General features: G+C 32.8%; 1 protein-coding gene across 1 annotated transcript in view; it reads right to left on the reverse strand.

Annotated features, from left to right (window-relative positions):
* Positions 1–1,627: 1,627 nt before the first annotated feature.
* LOC145318732 (uncharacterized) overlaps positions 1,628–17,694 on the reverse strand; it is a 321,894-nt gene continuing 305,827 nt past the window's right edge. Inside the window, exons 2-16 of the mRNA XM_080160222.1 lie at positions 16,048–16,179; positions 15,147–15,213; positions 13,786–13,821; positions 13,270–13,331; positions 13,028–13,103; positions 9,704–9,743; positions 9,210–9,267; positions 8,679–8,742; positions 7,736–7,779; positions 6,794–6,842; positions 6,038–6,135; positions 3,946–4,008; positions 2,901–3,022; positions 2,293–2,337; positions 1,628–1,854 (exon numbers count right to left, since the gene is read on the reverse strand). Coding sequence (XP_080016348.1) covers positions 1,788–1,854; positions 2,293–2,337; positions 2,901–3,022; positions 3,946–4,008; positions 6,038–6,135; positions 6,794–6,842; positions 7,736–7,779; positions 8,679–8,742; positions 9,210–9,267; positions 9,704–9,743; positions 13,028–13,103; positions 13,270–13,331; positions 13,786–13,821; positions 15,147–15,213; positions 16,048–16,170 — 1,014 coding nt within the window. The 5' untranslated portion in view covers positions 16,171–16,179 and the 3' untranslated portion in view covers positions 1,628–1,787. The remainder of the gene's footprint in view (positions 1,855–2,292; positions 2,338–2,900; positions 3,023–3,945; positions 4,009–6,037; positions 6,136–6,793; positions 6,843–7,735; positions 7,780–8,678; positions 8,743–9,209; positions 9,268–9,703; positions 9,744–13,027; positions 13,104–13,269; positions 13,332–13,785; positions 13,822–15,146; positions 15,214–16,047; positions 16,180–17,694) is intronic.

The following is a 17,694-nucleotide window of genomic DNA, read 5'->3' on the forward strand; positions in this document are numbered from 1 at the left end:
TGCTGCTTATTTATTAATGTATCTTTTTAGATCTGTATTAGACATTATACATTAATGGCCAAAATAATAATTTTAAAATTTTGAATTCTTAAGTTGTATACTCTGTTAAAAACCTTATTCCATCTTGAAGATCAATGCCCCGTACGATTTTAATAGAATATACAACTTGAGAATTCAAAATTTTATATTATTATTTTAGCCATTTGTATAATGTCTAACACAGCTCTAAAAAAGATGCATTAATAAATATGCAGCGAAATGGATTTAAGTTGTATTAGACATTATACAAATGGTTCAAATAATAATTTTAAAATTTTGAATTCTTATGTTGTATACTCTGTGTTGAAATCCCATCGTCTTCATTCAATCAATCAATGTCGAAAAAATTGTCGAAAAAACGCGGCATTTATTAAAAACCCATCTCTGCTGCCACCGCCAAAATTTATGTTTTGATATTTCTAATATAAAATTTACATAAAGATAAACATATTCAGAAAAAATTGTTCTTCTATCTTCAATTATAAGAAAATTACAGCCATTTAAAATTTTAAAAAGCAGAGTTTTTTGTTGTAAAATATAAAAGATTATATTACCGGATATCCGGCCCAACCCTAATGACAACATCCATAAACGGTGAACGGTAGGACAAACGAACATTAATTCATAAAGAGTGTCAGAAATGAACAAGCAGAAGTCTAAACAAAATTGTAAGTAAATTTGTTCGAAACTACTTCAATACATTTCTACAGCTTAATTATATAAATGCTCCAATTGCACCTTATTACAATAAGAATCTGTATTCCAAAAATCTATTAACAGGATAATTATATCATAAAAATTGTCAAAAGCGTAAAAAAAAATTTTTCAGGTATTATAGAGTTGCTACACTTCCTAAATCGTGCTTAATTGTTATTAGAATCACCATGCCAAGTTCTACATAATTCTAAGTTGTCTACACCGACGATGAGAGCATTAAGGACTTACAAATGGACAGAGCATAAGTGTAGAAAAGATTCTTTTAAAAACACAAATTCTTACATTTTGATTGCTCTACATCAAAGTATCAACAATATATTTTTCATCTCCCTAGTCGTGGACAATAATAAATCAGCCAATAAATAAGGAAACAAATCTCTATTGATCACAACAATTTTAGTTATAAAGAAACAGCTCATTTACATGGAAGATAATAATTTAGTCACTATGTCTTTATCGCATTTAATAGTATTCAAAACTAACTTCATTGACAAATTCACCAGGAATAAAGGAGACAATAGGCCGTTAATTACAATAATCCCCAAAGTTTTTAATAGTTCTCTTATTTATTGCTTGTTGGTTATACCTTATTCCTGGTTTAAACCTATAATTCTAATCAACAAAAATTCTATTGTGCATAATCATTGGGGATGTACATAAATTTTTCGACTATTATCCTATCCCTTTAAACCCCCTGCAAATTCACTATCTTTAAATTAAATTAAAATCATATTTGTATTAAAATTAAGTAAATGTCAAAGAAAAGTTGTCTAGGTATCAATTTTGTAAATAATTTTGTTAACTCTACACTTTCAGACATAAATGTACTTATAAATTAGCATTAAACAAAAAAATGAACAAAAAATTAATAATTAATATAAAATATTTATTTGTATATTTAGATAAATAGGTAAAATACATAAAATATCACAGATAAAATACAAAAATTTTGTCAAAATAATGTGAAGACAAAATCCTTTATACGAAAAGCCCCGGGAACCAGAAATGGCGGGAAATAATTGATTGCAGAATTAGCGCGGGGTTTTTCCATCGAAGGTGAAGGCTCCGTTTCCAGATGGAGTCAATGGCTCTTGGTCACTTAAATAAAAAATATTTAAAGAAAGAAAAGATGTGACGCCTAGAGAGAAGAATTCCTTTACTATATCATTCTTCAGACGTCCTTCCAGTTAAATAAACCTTTGATTGCACGACCTTAAAAATGTGTATCTAAATTGCACTCATTTAAGAAACCCTACTCTTATCATTTTTTTGACACCTGACTTAATAGAAGTAGACTTAAAAATCAAAGGTAATCTTCATAATAAAGAATAAGGAAGTTTGTCTGTATGTCTATCTGTTATGGAGGAACTCGCTAACCACTGAACCAATAATGTTTACTTTTTTCCTTTTTTTAAAACTAAAATTGAATTTGGGGGTGGGGGCGACTTTATCCACCCACGCCCTCAGAGGCCTCTAGGGGCGTAGCCGCTAGTAATATTAATAAGGAGTTAATTGAAAAGAAAACTAAAAACTTACGGTCCAGGGGAGATCATAGCATGTGAACCTCTGCTCTGCTTCATTCTAAAATTATTAAAGTTAGAAATACAAATTGTAACTTTATCAATTGTTTAATAAATTGCACTTTATTGTCGAAAAAAAAGTAAATTGTGACAATGAATTGTCTTACATCAAGTAATCTTCGTCCTTAGAGTTAAAGGTAAATACACTCACTCCCCCCTCCCCCCACTAAAACATCTTAAAGCTACCACAGTACCAGTAGGTATATTACCATCAAAAACAAAATAATCTGTTAAGCAGTTATAGGTATATTAATTAAAATCATTTTTATGACAAAGATCTGTAAAATTGCTAAAAAAAAAACAAAAAAACAGAAGTATCTAAATTACATTTAAAGTGAGCATTTTAGAAATGGGCAGAGCATTCCAACTAAATCAAACCTATAGACATCCAACCTTTTAATTACACGACCTTTGTCTAGAAGACCTACCTGTGCATGGTAATGAGTTACTCCTGTTTATGAGCCAATGCATTTCCCCCTCCTATTACTACTTATGTCGGACACCTGACATAGCAGCAGTAGGAATTATTATAAACGTCTCTAGTATGAGCATTAAAATACTTACTTTATGAAGAGTACAACAGCAATGATGATGAGAATGAAGACAAATATGATGACGAAGGCCACCACGACATAGTACTTGGTCTGCAGGTTGCCCAGCTCATCGTAATCTTCAGCTTCTCCAGCCTTCAAAAGTTTTAAAAAGTTATTTCTCCTATTCATTCGAATCCGGTGGATAGGAACCGGTTCTTATCCATACGAAAAAAACTATGTCTAGCATCGTATTATATCCAGCTTTCTACAAAAATATATCCGCGGAAAGCGGTTTATAATACGATGAAAGAAAAAGGGAGAGGTCATTTTCTAGTAAATCCCGTAAAGGTGTGTGTTATAAGGCCTAAAAATAGTAGTAGAACGATAAGGTGCTCTAGATATATGTATTCCCTATTGAATAGAACAATAGGGAAATTTTTTTTTTTTTTTTATAACCGTACCTGGATTATCTAAAAAAAATACGAAATTTCTATCAAACGCTTTGTTTGGCTCAAACTGACAAAAATAAAAAATAAATATAATTATAATAATAATGTTTTCTATAGGTACAAGGTAAAAGTTAAGAACAATCTATACCATTAAACAAAGGAAGAAGTCATTCTTTACAGGTTGATTTATTATAATTATATTTTTTTTTATTTGTGTCAGTTTGAGCCAAACAAAGCGTTTGATAGAAATTTCAGATATTCCAGGTACGGTTATCAAAAAAAAAAAAAAAAAATTTCTTCCCTATTGTTCTATTCAATAGGAAATACAAATATATAGAGCACCTTATCGTTCTACTACTATTTTTAGGCCTTATAACACACACCTTTACGGGATTTACTAGAAAATGACCTCTCCCTTATTATCGCATAGTATTATAACAGCTTTGCACGGATATCAAAATTAAAAATCACTCAGGCCTTTTGGGTCTATCAAAACTGATTTTAACCTTTAAATATTAATGATTTTATTGTAAGGCCGAGAACTGATAAAAATCCAGCGTGCGTTGAGGTTTATCCTTAGCTTTATCTCAATAAGTTGGATAAATAATGAAAGTTAAAATGATTTACCTGTTTGCCAGTTTTGCCAGTTTTGCCAGCCTTTTCAGTCGTGCTTGGATCCTGGTAGGCAACCTGCAACAGAAAATGATAATGAATAACATTTGAAAAGTGTGCCCAGAAAGTTACGGAGTTTTCCAATTTCGGGAAACAAGCAGAAGTATGAAAAAATTATACAGTGTGTTTTTTTTTATGAGAACTTTTTTGAAAGCAATTTTACCCCACTTATAGTTATCAGAATTTAATGATTAATGGCTTATTTTCTTCATTTTTTAAGGGAAATTATGAAACAACCAAAAAAAATTACAGTTTTTGTTGAAAAAGTACAGTAAAGTTGAAAATTAAAAACTTAGGTGTCAACATCTAAAAATGGTTTTAGCGCATTTTTCTTATGTTCAAATATTCTACCTTTTGCAAGAATGGCTGCAAAACGCTTCAAAGTTGAGATATAGAGCTATAAATTTATACAGATACTATTGGGGACATGTACTAGAATAGGTCAAAGTTTGAAGGCCATATCTCAATCAGGGAGAAAGTACTGGCCTCCCAAAGTCGACTACTGAAAATCCAATTTTTTCTTGCAAAGGGTAGAAGATTTGAGCATAAGAAAAATGCGCTAAAACCATTTTTAGATGTTGTCACCTAAGTTTTTAATTTTCAACTTTACTGTACTTTTTCAACAAAAACTGTAATTTTTTTGGTTGTTTCATAATTTCCCTTAAAAAACGAAGAAAATAAGCCATTAATCATTAAATTCTGATAACTATAAGTGGGGTAAAATTGCTTTCAAAAAAGTTCTCGTAAAAAAAACACACTGTATATTCATTTTCTGTGTAAAATTTAACATCAAAATTATAACAGATTTTTTAAATATCTCTTAAATAGAACATTTCAGATCATTAAATTCAAAATGTACGCATGTTGCTTTGTTCTTCTAGAATTTGGTGCTATAAAATTAAAATCTAAATCTTTTTTCCCTCAAATTATCTTTATCATCTAAAATTTAGGAAAAAAATAGTTAACTTTTTCAGGGATTAGTTTGAAATTAGGTTTGTGACCTAAGTTGTAATGAAGACCCATCACCCTTGTTTTATTGCAAGTAATTTCCATTTTTAAAGATAATAGTTTCCACATTTAAAGAATTTTACTTTTTAATTCAACAGCTAATATTTAAGAATATTTAAAGAATAAAGCAAAGATGATTCTTTTTGATTTGATTGAAGCAGGGTGCTAAAGGGATAATACAGGGCCGATAAATTGATGTACAACCTAAGGAAGGGGGAGGGGGTTAATGCAACCATCTCGTAATCAGTGAGCATTCGAGAATTCGAATTTCGACCTGAACTTTTGCATTAGTAATCCTTGGTAGGTCTATTTTCCCTAAATCGAACAAAAAGTTGGAAAAGTAACGGGTGGCGGCTCAGCCATTTAGCCGTTTTTTGCCTATTTTTAGGATAAATTCATCATCAATTACGTAGGAATCAACTTTTTAAAACATATTTTTTAGTTTAATTCATGTTAAATGATAGCAATAACCATTTTTAAAACTTCTAGTACCAACATCTGCCGTCTACAACAGTTTGATAGCGTTTTGGAGTGGAAAAGAGTATTATGTGGAGATAGGTTTCGTGACTAATTTGCAATATAGATATCTAAAAAATGTCAAAACGGCTGAGCCGCCAGCTGTTAGCTGTTACTTTTCCAACTTTTTGTTTGATTTAGGGAAAATAGACCTACCAAGGATTACTCATGCAAAATTTCAGATCGAAATTCGAATTCTAAGTGCCATATGCTCACTGATTAATCATGATTACGACATGGTTGCATTAAAAAAAAACCTTTTCCTTTCTAAAGATTATAATTCGTGGTTAAAACGTTTAAACACTCAACTAAACGAATCAAAATTCTTTACAAGTCCCCAAAGTTGCTAAGCCAAAGAACAAGAAAACACTATGAAACCGTAGAGACTATGGTAATTTGCAGCTTAAGATTATAATTTCCCTATTTAAAGAATTTTAAATTTTAATTAATCAGCTCATACATATATTTAGCTATTTCATAATCATTAAGATTTTGATGATGTTATTGAAGCCAGTGGACCTACCTTGCTTGCAGTAGTTGTGGTGGTCGTAGTAGTAGTTGTAGTTGTAGTTGGGGTTGTAGTTGTAGTTGTCTGCCTTGTGGTGGTAGTTACCCTGGCCACTTAATAAACAAGGATAACATCATTAAGTAAACGAAGCACTTAATATTCATGGAAGGACAAACAGACAAAATGATATTTAAAGATATTCAGTTGATAAATGTGCTTTATTTTAGCAGTCGATCTTTCAGCTAAGAAAATCGCTCTCCCCCCCCCCCCCCCCCATAGTGTTACATACAGACTGACAGACAAAGTGAATTATAAAGTGGTTTCGCTACTAAAAATTTAAATACAGACAATCACTAAAGGGGTAGTTGCACGAAATGCATTTGAACTTAATTTAGTGAACCGCATACTTTTTTCCTGGTTATGGCATATATCTGAAAGAATTTAAATTTTCTTCCACGTAGTTTTTAAAATATCAAGACTTAAAAATCGTCTTTTTGTGATATATGCAATTTATATGTAATTCACAATTATTTATGTTTGATGGTATACTTTTAACTTAAGCTGGAAATCATTTTTTCGTAATACACTTCATGCAACTATCCCCTTAAACCGAAAAATCAAACTTGGTGCGAGATTATATCCTAAAATCGTAACAAATTAAACTATTTGATCTTTTGTGAAAATATTTGATATATCTTAACATAATTGTATTGGTCCCAATAAAATCCCGCAAATAACACTATTTTATTGTAATACGATACTAACTAATACCTGTTGGGGCTTTAGTAGTAGTGGTTGTAGTTGTATCATCCATAGCCAACTAAACATATTATTACAGATTAAGTTTCCTTGGCCAAAGATTCTTTAATATTAATGTATACTAAATGAATCGGCAGGTGATAAAAAAAATACCCTAATTAAATTAATTGTAAGAAGCATAGCAACAAATATTACAAATAACTAAGAACATATTTTCAGTGGTCATATATCAAGAATGAAAAAAATATCACAATCAATCAAGGGCGCCAATTACTTTTTCATTGGGGGGTTAAAAATAATTTAAGGGGGTTGGGGGTGAAATAGCGCCGCAATTTTTTTAACCCCCCCCCCCCCCCTAATATTTATCTTGGGGGTAAAATTTGTTTGGGAGGGGAGGGGGGTAAGAGAAGCAAGAAGACAATCAATTTTGATTTAACATTATTTTTCTAAATTGGGAAAATTTACTTCTATGAATAGACATTGTTTAGACACACCCAGTGTATTGTTTAATTAAAAATCCATTACAAACAATAACATATATTTTTATGCCTTTTGATTATGTTCATCATTGGTAAAAAATCTTGATGGTGGAAGTAAAATTGCGCCTAAAGCACTCCGGAATTTTTTTAAGATTATTTATTTAGGGGATGTAATTCACCCCCCCCCCCCATCCCCCCCCCCAAAAAAAATTTATTGGGCTGGGTAAATACCCCTCCTAAATGGGTAGGGATGCTTACTTATAGAGTAGCCTTCCTACCAGAGGTCGGCAGCCACGTATAAGCCTCAAGTTTAAACCTGCTTGTGTGAAAAATCAGAAATTCAGAAAAGATGAATTGTCTATTTAGGAATGGATTTAGACTTTCAGCTAAATTTTAAAGTTATGACTAGTTCACAGAGGTTTACATTAGGATTACGCGTGGCCGCAGAGACCTGCCTTCTACTAAAAATGCATACCTTCAAGTTTTTAAATACTTCCTCATCCTGCTTAGCAACATTGTCTAAAAAATAATTTGAAAAAAAAAATCTTAAATCAAAGTCATTTTAAGACAGGTCTAAAGGGGTAGGACAATGGACAATCAATTGATGTAAAACTTACTACTTATGAAAACTTATTTACTTCAGCATACATTTAGAAAAAGTTCAAGATACTAAGGAAGAAAACATAAAAGGTTACACATTTCTCACTCACAATTTTACAGATAAACAAATAAGCTTTCATCAAAAGAATATATAGCTGCAGGATGGAGACATTTGATTGTATTTTACACGGTACCCCAAAACTACAATATCTTGTTACAGGACTTAAAAACTGTTGGTACTTTTAATTGAATTTTGATTAATTGATTCGCAACCAGTAATATCCAATACATTTTAATCAATTTACAGAAGGAATAATTTGGTTTACTATTAGACACATATAAAGGGGGTCATTTTTCCCGTTTATTTTCCATAAAGCTGTGTATAACCGTTTAGTCAAATGCGCTTAATAAGTCAAACTGTTCCTTATTACGACCAAACGTATATATGTATTATTAAACAGTTTGACTTAAAAGCGTATTTGACAAAATAGTTGCACACAAAGGGCGGAGTAGGTTGCGTTAAAAATCCGTAAAGGTAAGAGTTTTAAGGCTTAAAAATAGCAGTAAACCAATAATATTCACTAACTATTGTAATTCTTATTGAAAAGAACTATAGACAAATATTTTTTTTTAGTTAACATAAATTTTTATCGTTCTACTACTGTTTTTAACTTAAACTCACAACCTTTACGGATTTTTAGCGCAACCTACTCCTCCCTTTTTGAAAAATACACGAAAAAATAATAACCATTGACTTAACCCACATTTTATTAGGGATATTGGAAGTTAATTGGAACCCGAAATAAATAGTTTCTTACCAGTCTGAGTGGCAGTAACTTTAACTGGCGCTGGAGCTGGTGCTGGTGCAGGTTGTTGAGCAGCCTGAATATTAAAACAATAGACGGGGAAGGGATTAAATAACTATGTCCCATAACCGTGGACCCAACGCCAACTTTCAATCAACTTTATAAAATAAGGTTATATCGGGAATATTACACAGCCAAGTCGCTATAACAATAGAAAGTAATTTGCTAGCAGGCGAAACTTTTATTTGTCTGGTTATTTATTTAAAACGTAGATTTATTATCAAAATAAAAAATTAAGTGATTTTTTTTGAGTTTACCCACAAAGTACCTGTAGAGCACTGATACATCTCAACAATCATTTATGAAGGAACTTAAAATAATGTAAGTAGCGCAAAATCCTGCCTCAATAAACAAAACAACCAACCTTATTTTTAATTCAGTTCTGACGCTCTATAAGTGTTGATGTTAGTTTGTCCTACAGTTTCAGAGCTTTGCTTTTATGGATGTTGTCATCCTTGATTTTGCAAATCTTAACATACTTACATAAATGTCATTGTATAGATCATCAGCTGAGGAGGGAACCTTCTCTCCACTATAGCTTCTAAATTATATTTTCACTGTAGTATTAACTCATAAAAAAACTTAAGATATTCCTTTACAGGTCTTGTTTTATTTACTTGTAACGGGATATGCCCCTAGGGGGCTTAGAAGCTTTAGGTCATCCCCTCCACCCCCTAATTAATTTTTAATTTAGGTTAGGGGGGGGGGGGAATTTTATTCCAGGACTGTTTCTTTTTGGAGGGTGGAGGTACCCTTCCACAAAATAAATAAAAACCTTTAAAGAAGCTAAAATGTAAAAGAAAACCATATAGGTCTAGCGGTTAGTTACCCTTCAAACAGAAACGACAGACAGACAATGACATCCTGGTACTTTTATAGGTTTCAGCTTAGAAAATTATTAAAATAACTAGGGAAAAAAAATGATTCTACTTTAATAAGAGAAACCTGAGGAATAATAATAAATCTTTAAAACTTACCCATCAGAGGATAAAACAGGGGCTGGCTTATCCGATCCATCTAGAATGATACTCATATACAAATATGTAATAAACTATCAGCTACACCCCCGTAGACTTCTAAGGTGGGGGAGGGGGAGTGCGGATGAGTTGTCCATCCACCGCTTTCTAGTTTGGTTAAAAAAAAATTTAGTAATAGTCAAATTAGGGGCGATTTATCGAAAGTAATTATACCCCCCTCCCCCCACCTAAATAATTGTATATCTTTCCAGGACCTATGAAAAACTACACTGTACAGGAGAATCATATCAGTCCTGAAGTTAGCGAGATCCTTTAGTTCAAAAGACAGACATCCTGTTACTTATTCAAATATTAAGTAAAAAGGGGTAGTTTCACGAAATGCATTTGAACTTAATTTAGTGAACCGCATATTTTTTTGCTAGTTAATGGGTTAAACTATATTTATATGGCATGTATTTGAAAGAATTTAAAGGGGGGGGGGGGGGAAATGTGGTGACTCGTCACACGACATACCAGCAATTTTATTTTGGGTGCTACTCCCTTAGTTTTAGAGATAATTGGATGAAATCTTTTGGGCTGGGTCACTAATTACCCAAACTATTGGTATCTTTAAAAAAAAAACGGCGGCGAGACCGCCGCTCCCGCCGCCCGCCGCCGTTTTCCGCCGCCATCAAAAAAAAATTTTTATTGCATTTCTCGCCGAATTAGGCAATTTGGAATCATTTGAGACCATGTTATTTTTTTCAAAATTTTTTCCCCTTACAAGCAACCCTGCGGGGGGACTTAGTCATTTTTTTCAAATTCTCGTTTATCAAGGTATATCTTAAATTCAGTGCTACTCCTGTGCTTTTAAAGATATTGAAACAAGATCTTTTTAGGTAGGTCAATAAAAAAATATTTGAAAATATTTAAATAAAAAATGGCGGCGGGACCGCCGCTCCCGCCGTCGTTTTCCGCCGCCACCAAAAAATTTTTTTATTGCATTTCTCGCCGAATTAGGCAATTTGGAATAATATGAGACCAAGTTATTTTTTTCAAAAATTTCCCCTTACAAGCAACCTTGCTCCCGCCATTTATTTTCTTTTGATTAATTTGTTGTCAATTTGACTAAAAAAGGCACAGGGGTAGTTTCACGAAAGGCATTTGAACTTTAGTGAATTTAGTGAACCGCATATTTTTTCCTTGTTAATTGGTTAAACTACATTTATATGGCACATATTTGAAAGAATTTCAATTTTCTACTGCGTAGTTTTTAAAACATCAAGACTTGAAAATCGTCTTTTTAAATTGCATATATCACAAAAAGACGATTTTCAAGTCTTGATATTTTCAAAACTATTTGGTAGAAAAGGGGGGGGGGGGAAATGTGGTGACTCGTCACACGACATACCAGCAATTTTATTTTGGGTGCTACTCCCTTAGTTTTAGAGATAATTGGATGAAATCTTTTGGGCTGGGTCACTAATTACCCCAACTATTGGTATCTTTAAAAAAACGGCGGCGAGACCGCCGCTCCCGCCGCCCGCCGCCGTTTTCCGCCGCCACCAAAAAAAAATTTTTTATTGCATTTCTCGCTGAATTAGGCAATTTGGAATCATTTGAGACCATGTTATTTTTTTCAAAAATTTTTCCCCTTACAAGCAACCCTGCGGGGGACTTAGTCATTTTTTTCAAATTCTCGTTTATGAAGGTATATCTTAAATACAGTATGCTACTCCCTTAGTTTTAGAGATAATTGGATGAAATCTTTTTGTTTGTGTCACTAATTACCCCAAGTTTTGGTATCTTTCAAAAAAAACAGCGGCGGGACCGCCGCTCCCGCCGGCCGCCGCCGTTTTCCGCCGCCACGCAAAAATTTTTTTTTATTGCATTTCTCGCCGAATTAGGCAAATTTGAATCATTTGAGACCATGTTATTTTTTTCAAAAATTTTTCCCCTTACAAGCAGCCCTGCGGGGGGACTTTTTTTTCAAATTCTCGTTTATGAAGGTATATCTTAAATACAGTATGCTACTCCCTTAGTTTTAGAGATAATTGGATGAAATCTTTTGGGCTGGGTCACTAATTACCCCAACTATTGGTATCTTTAAAAAAAAACGGCGGCGGGACCGCCGCTCCCGCCGCCCGCCGCCGTTTTCCGCCGCCACAAAAAAAAAAAAATTTTATTGCATTTCTCGCCGAACAAAATCTTTTTAGGTAGGTCAGTAAAAAAAATATTTGAAAATATTTGAATAAAAAATGGCGGCGGGACCGCCGCTCCCGCCGTCCGCCGCCGTTTTCCGCCGCCACCAAAAAAAATTTTTTTATTGCATTTCTCGCCGAATTAGGCAATTTGGAATAATATGAGACCAAGTTATTTTTTTCAAAAATTTCCCCTTACAAGCAACCTTGCTCCCGCCATCCGCCGCAACCGTTTTCCGCCACCGCCCCAAAAAAATTTAAAAAAATAACATGGTCTCATATGATTCAAATTTGCCTAATTCGGCGAGAAATGCAATAAAAAAAAATTTTTCGTGGCGGCGGAAAACGGCGGCGGCCGGCGGGAGCGGCGGTCCCGCCGCTGTTTTTTTTGAAAGATACCAAAACTTGGGGTAATTAGTGACACAAACAAAAAGATTTCATCCAATTATCTCTAAAACTAAGGGAGTAGCATACTGTATTTAAGATATACCTTCATAAACGAGAATTTGAAAAAAATGACTAAGTCCCCCGCAGGGTTGCTTGTAAGGGGAAAAATTTTTGAAAAAAATAACATGGTCTCAAATGATTCCAAATTGCCTAATTCAGCGAGAAATGCAATAAAAAATTTTTTTTTGGTGGCGGCGGAAAACGGCGGCGGGCGGCGGGAGCGGCGGTCTCGCCGCCGTTTTTTTAAAGATACCAATAGTTGGGGTAATTAGTGACCCAGCCCAAAAGATTTCATCCAATTATCTCTAAAACTAAGGGAGTAGCACCCAAAATAAAATTGCTGGTATGTCGTGTGACGAGTCACCACATTTCCCCCCCCCCCCTTTTCTACCAAATAGTTTTGAAAATATCAAGACTTGAAAATCGTCTTTTTGTGATATATGCAATTTAAAAAGACGATTTTCAAGTCTTGATGTTTTAAAAACTACGCAGTAGAAAATTGAAATTCTTTCAAATATGTGCCATATAAATGTAGTTTAACCAATTAACAAGGAAAAAATATGCGGTTCACTAAATTCACTAAAGTTCAAATGCCTTTCGTGAAACTACCCCTGTGCCTTTTTTAGTCAAATTGACAACAAATTAATCAAAAGAAAATAAATATGCTGCGCTACTAAAATTGTACAGTGATACTAACCATCAATGGTCCTTCTCTCAGCCTGGGTAAAAGTGTCAAATGATCCATCACATTTTACATTCCATGTTCCAGTGGCCTAAACAAAATTCACTTTAAAAAAGGAAGTAGATATCTTTTTAGCCCGCTGCGAGTTTCAATTTCTTAGAGAATATGAAACTGGTGTAACATTTGGGTACCATAGCAGGGAGCAAAACAGTTTACAATAACCCCCCCCCCCCCCCCCCCGATAATTTAAAGTTTACCTCATTCACTAGAACTGGGGTACCAGAGCTAGCGGCACAAGAACAACCAACTACACAGTTTTCTAAACACAAGGACGGTTAGTTACAGAAAAAGCAGAGATATAAAGGAATGAGACGATGATGAATAAAGTATATCCCCAATAATGACACACAAAACACAAAACAAAATTAGTGGTTGAAACGTTTGAACACTAAAATTAATAAACCAACCAATCAACATTCAAAGGAGATTATCCAAATGATAAAAGAATCTTATGATGCAAAATCATGAAAAAGGGAGAGGTAGGTTGTGCTAAAATTCCGTAAAGGTGTTGGTTTTTAAGGTTTAAAAACAGTAGTAGAACGGTAATATTTTTGTCTATAGTTCTTTTTCAATAAGAAATTAACATATATAGTGAATATTATCGATCTACTGTTTTTAAGCCTTAAAACTCACACCTCTACGGAATTTTAGCACAACCTACCTCCCACTTTATTAAATAAAATCTTAGAAATATTATTTTTATAAAAATTTACCTAAATGCAGAGCACATTTGTAATGATCATTAGAATCTAAAAATAAATATATTCTATTATATAAAGAATTAAGCTTTTTTGTCTGAAGCATAGGATTTCATTAACTACGGACTATATAGTTATAAATTTTAGAAAAGCTTTACATAGGTCCAAGAAATAGTTTTAAGCTATTTTACTTTTTTTATTGAAGTCTAAAGTTGGTTTTAAGCTATTTTTTTGTTCTTCTCAACCCCAACCAATACAGATACCCAAGAATGCTAGGGGCGCAGTTGCTAGTGAAATGTCAACAGACCGACACGAATTAAATGATAGAGTAGATTCGGGTACTTAATTCAAATATAAAATATATCTTTTTAAGTATTTATTTAACTAAGATTAAATGCAGTTTTGATCAAATATGGTTATTATATTTATGAGTAAATATGAATACTTTATTAGCAAATATTAAATATATGTTTAAATGATTAAAACTATTGATTAATTATGCTGGAATGCTTCTGAAGTAGTAGGATGTATGTTAGTGTGTAGAAACACCAAAGCAGCAGGATGACTGTCTGTCTAATTAATACAAAAGTATTAATTAGCTGTATAACTTTGAGGCGTTGAAGAGGTGGAATATTTGTCTGTATTAAACTCGTTGAAGTAGTAGGATGTCTTTATGTAGCTGAATTGGCCTAAAGAAGGCTCGACTCCAAACCAGAAATGTTCTGTATATGGACTCTCAATTACAACTAACTCAGATAAATGTTCTCTTAACTTTTTCCAGAGCAATTGAGAGTAAATGAATATGTTTCTCCTTTTAAGCCAAAAACTTAAACTTAATTATACTACACTAGTATATTAAATAGGGTCTCAGAGAATGTTAACATTTACATTATTTTTAGCTTTCTATCCCACTTATGGGACAGCTGAATCTCCCTATAAAATTATTCATGTCCTCTCAACAATGCCCTAGTTTAATTCTAGGTTCTGCGCCCCTAGAGGCCTCTAGGAGTTAGCCAGTCGGTCTATCAGTCAAGCTACAAATTATATAAGTAATAATAAAGATAAAGATTTTGTGAAAGATTTCGTGATTTTTCCCATCTAAATTATTCTAGATTTGAACATCAGCTCTAGCAATTACATTATCCGTATTCCAAACCAGGATTTTTTGTATATCGCTACTTGTGGGTCTTGTTCTACTTATTTACTTAAGAAGATTTCCTCGAATATTGAAATGAAATTTTTTTGATTAAAATCAGTTTTGTTAATCCGAGGGATCAAAAGCTCCGGCTAACAAAACTAGTATTGATCTTATGTTTATTATTTAGATATTCGAGGAAAATTGTCTATAATACGATGATATACTGGGAAAAAATTACCTTTATATCTAAAAATTTTAACACCAGAAGGGACGGTATCTGCCCCATCATAATAATTTCTCCAAATCTAAAACAAAGATCCTAACAATACAAAAGTAGTAAGGATTTTTACTTTTAAAAAGGGAGAGGTAGGTTGTGCTAAAATTCCGTAAATGTGTGAGTTTTAAAAATTTAAAATAGAAGTAGAACTCTAAAATTTGACATGGCAGTTTCTTTAATGGGGTCTAACGTGGATATGTACTATATTAGAGCAACTGCCAAACAAAATTTTGAGTTCTTCTATTTTAGATTCTTAAAACTCGCGCATTTACGGAATTTTAGCAGAACTTACCTACCCGGCCCTTATTGCCAGGCATTGATCCCTTTACTTAGCCGAACAAAAACAGAAATCAATGATAGAAAACTTTTTGAAAAATAAACGTTGCATAAATCTTATACTAAAAGCTAATAAATCTTAAGAAAAAAAGAATAACATTTACACAATTTCATTTAATCACATATTTTTTAGATCTACTCTCAGAGCTCCATTGCGTACGGACGTGCCCCAATTTAAGACAGACTTTGGTAATGACAAGGATAACAGCATTCATAAAAGCGAAGCTCTGAAACGGTAGGATAAACGAAAATTAACACTTGTAGATTGTCAGAACCGAATAAAAAGGTTATAACTGCATAAAAGTCTATACAAAATTGGAAGTAAATTTGTTGAAAAACTTCCTAAATTCAGGATAATGTTTACAAACATACTTCATGTTTAAAATAAACGTACGGGCATTCTAGTAAAGATTATAGAGTTGCTACGCTTTCTTAGTAGCACCTAAATACTACAGGAATTATCATGCAAAGTTTGAAATAATTAGGACAATTTTAACATGCCTAAATTAAGAAATATAACCCTTACCACTTTATCCAGTCTCATCATATGTTTACATTTATCCAGAGTGCATAGTTTAGTCTCCATACCGTTCAAATGACAGAACGAGGGACTTATCACAAATAGTAAAAATGATAAATACAGCAACATTTTAATATCTGAAAAAAAAATTTGATATTTTTTTTGTACTACTGAAAGGAAGTCTAGAAGAAAACACCGCTCTAACTTTAGAAGCACTGCCAAAAGAAGACTTAAAACCAACAAGGATGACAAAATCCGTAAAAGCAAAGCTCTGAAATGGAAGGACAAACGTACATGAACACTTGTAGAATGTCAGAATTCGATAAACTTATTATTAAGTCTATACAAAATTGTATGTAAATTTGATTAAATACATGATTAAATACATCATTAAATACACAATACTGTTTAATGATATACTGACGTTTACAGGACTTTATTATAGAGATGCTTTGCTTAGAACATAGTATTTTGTTGTAATAGGAATCAGTATTAAAAATCAGATGAATAAGATAATTTTAACCCACAAAAGTTTATTGTCAAAAAGTAAAAAATCAGCTTGTTTGAAATGGACATACGATTATAGAGTTGCTACGCTTTCTAAGTCGTACCTAATTGCTATAGGAATCAGCATGCTAAGTTTGCTGATTCCTATAGCAGACTTCAAATTACGCATTTTACAATACAAAAAATAACAACATTGAAACTAGCTCTTGGCTCCATCAAGTGTACTGAATAACTAAACATTTATTAAGTACAATAACCTTCCCTTGTACTGTCATTACCCCACATTTAACCCTTTGAGGTTGGAATTATCTTTATGATTAAATTCAGTAAAATTTTATTAATATAGCTTTTGTAACTGTTTTCAAAAATGCTTTGGTGTTTAGCTTAGTTTTTATATGCGAAGCATCTCTATAATGACTAATTGATTTCCTGGCTTAATTTCCCCTTTTGAAAAGTCGTATATCGTTATTTGATACAACCTAGTGTCCAACATTTTTGGTCGCAATATTATTCTAATATATAAAGTAGTAAATGTTTTTTCTGAAGCTTAAGATCTCAATAACTACTTAACCTACGGAGTTCTCTGTGTTAGGTCAGCTTCATATAGGTCCTGTCATGGTGTTAAGCTTTTTTTTATATTTAAGTTTTGGAAAGGTTTTAAGCTATTGTCTAGCCTTTCTTTGTTCCTTTTGATACAGAGCCTCCGGATGCTAGGGGCACCACCGCTAGTGTTATTATATAAAGCTTAGGATTTCAATTACTGCTAAACCGATTGAGCTCTAAATGTTTGGGGAAGCTTCACAATATAGGCGCCAGAATGCTTTTAGACTATTTCATTTTTAGATTCAAGTTTTCTGATGGTTTTAGGCTATTTTTTCCATATATCTTAAAATACAGAACCATGATGCTAGGGGCGAAGTCACTAATATGATATATATGTTATAAAAATGTTAATAAAATTTGCCTATTTGAAGCATAAGATATATAATATTACCAACAAGGATGACAACATCCATAAGTGGCGAAGCTCAAAAATAAAACTGAAATAAATCACGAAAACTTTTAAAATTTATAACATGAAAATCTAGGAATCGATCTATCACCCAAAACAAAAAAGAAAATCTTACTGAAAATTTGTGGAAATAC

The sequence above is a fragment of the Acartia tonsa genome, chromosome 5 (genome assembly GCF_053477335.1).
Source record: "Acartia tonsa isolate MP-2025a chromosome 5, ASM5347733v1, whole genome shotgun sequence".
NCBI lineage: Eukaryota > Metazoa > Arthropoda > Copepoda > Calanoida > Acartiidae > Acartia > Acartia tonsa.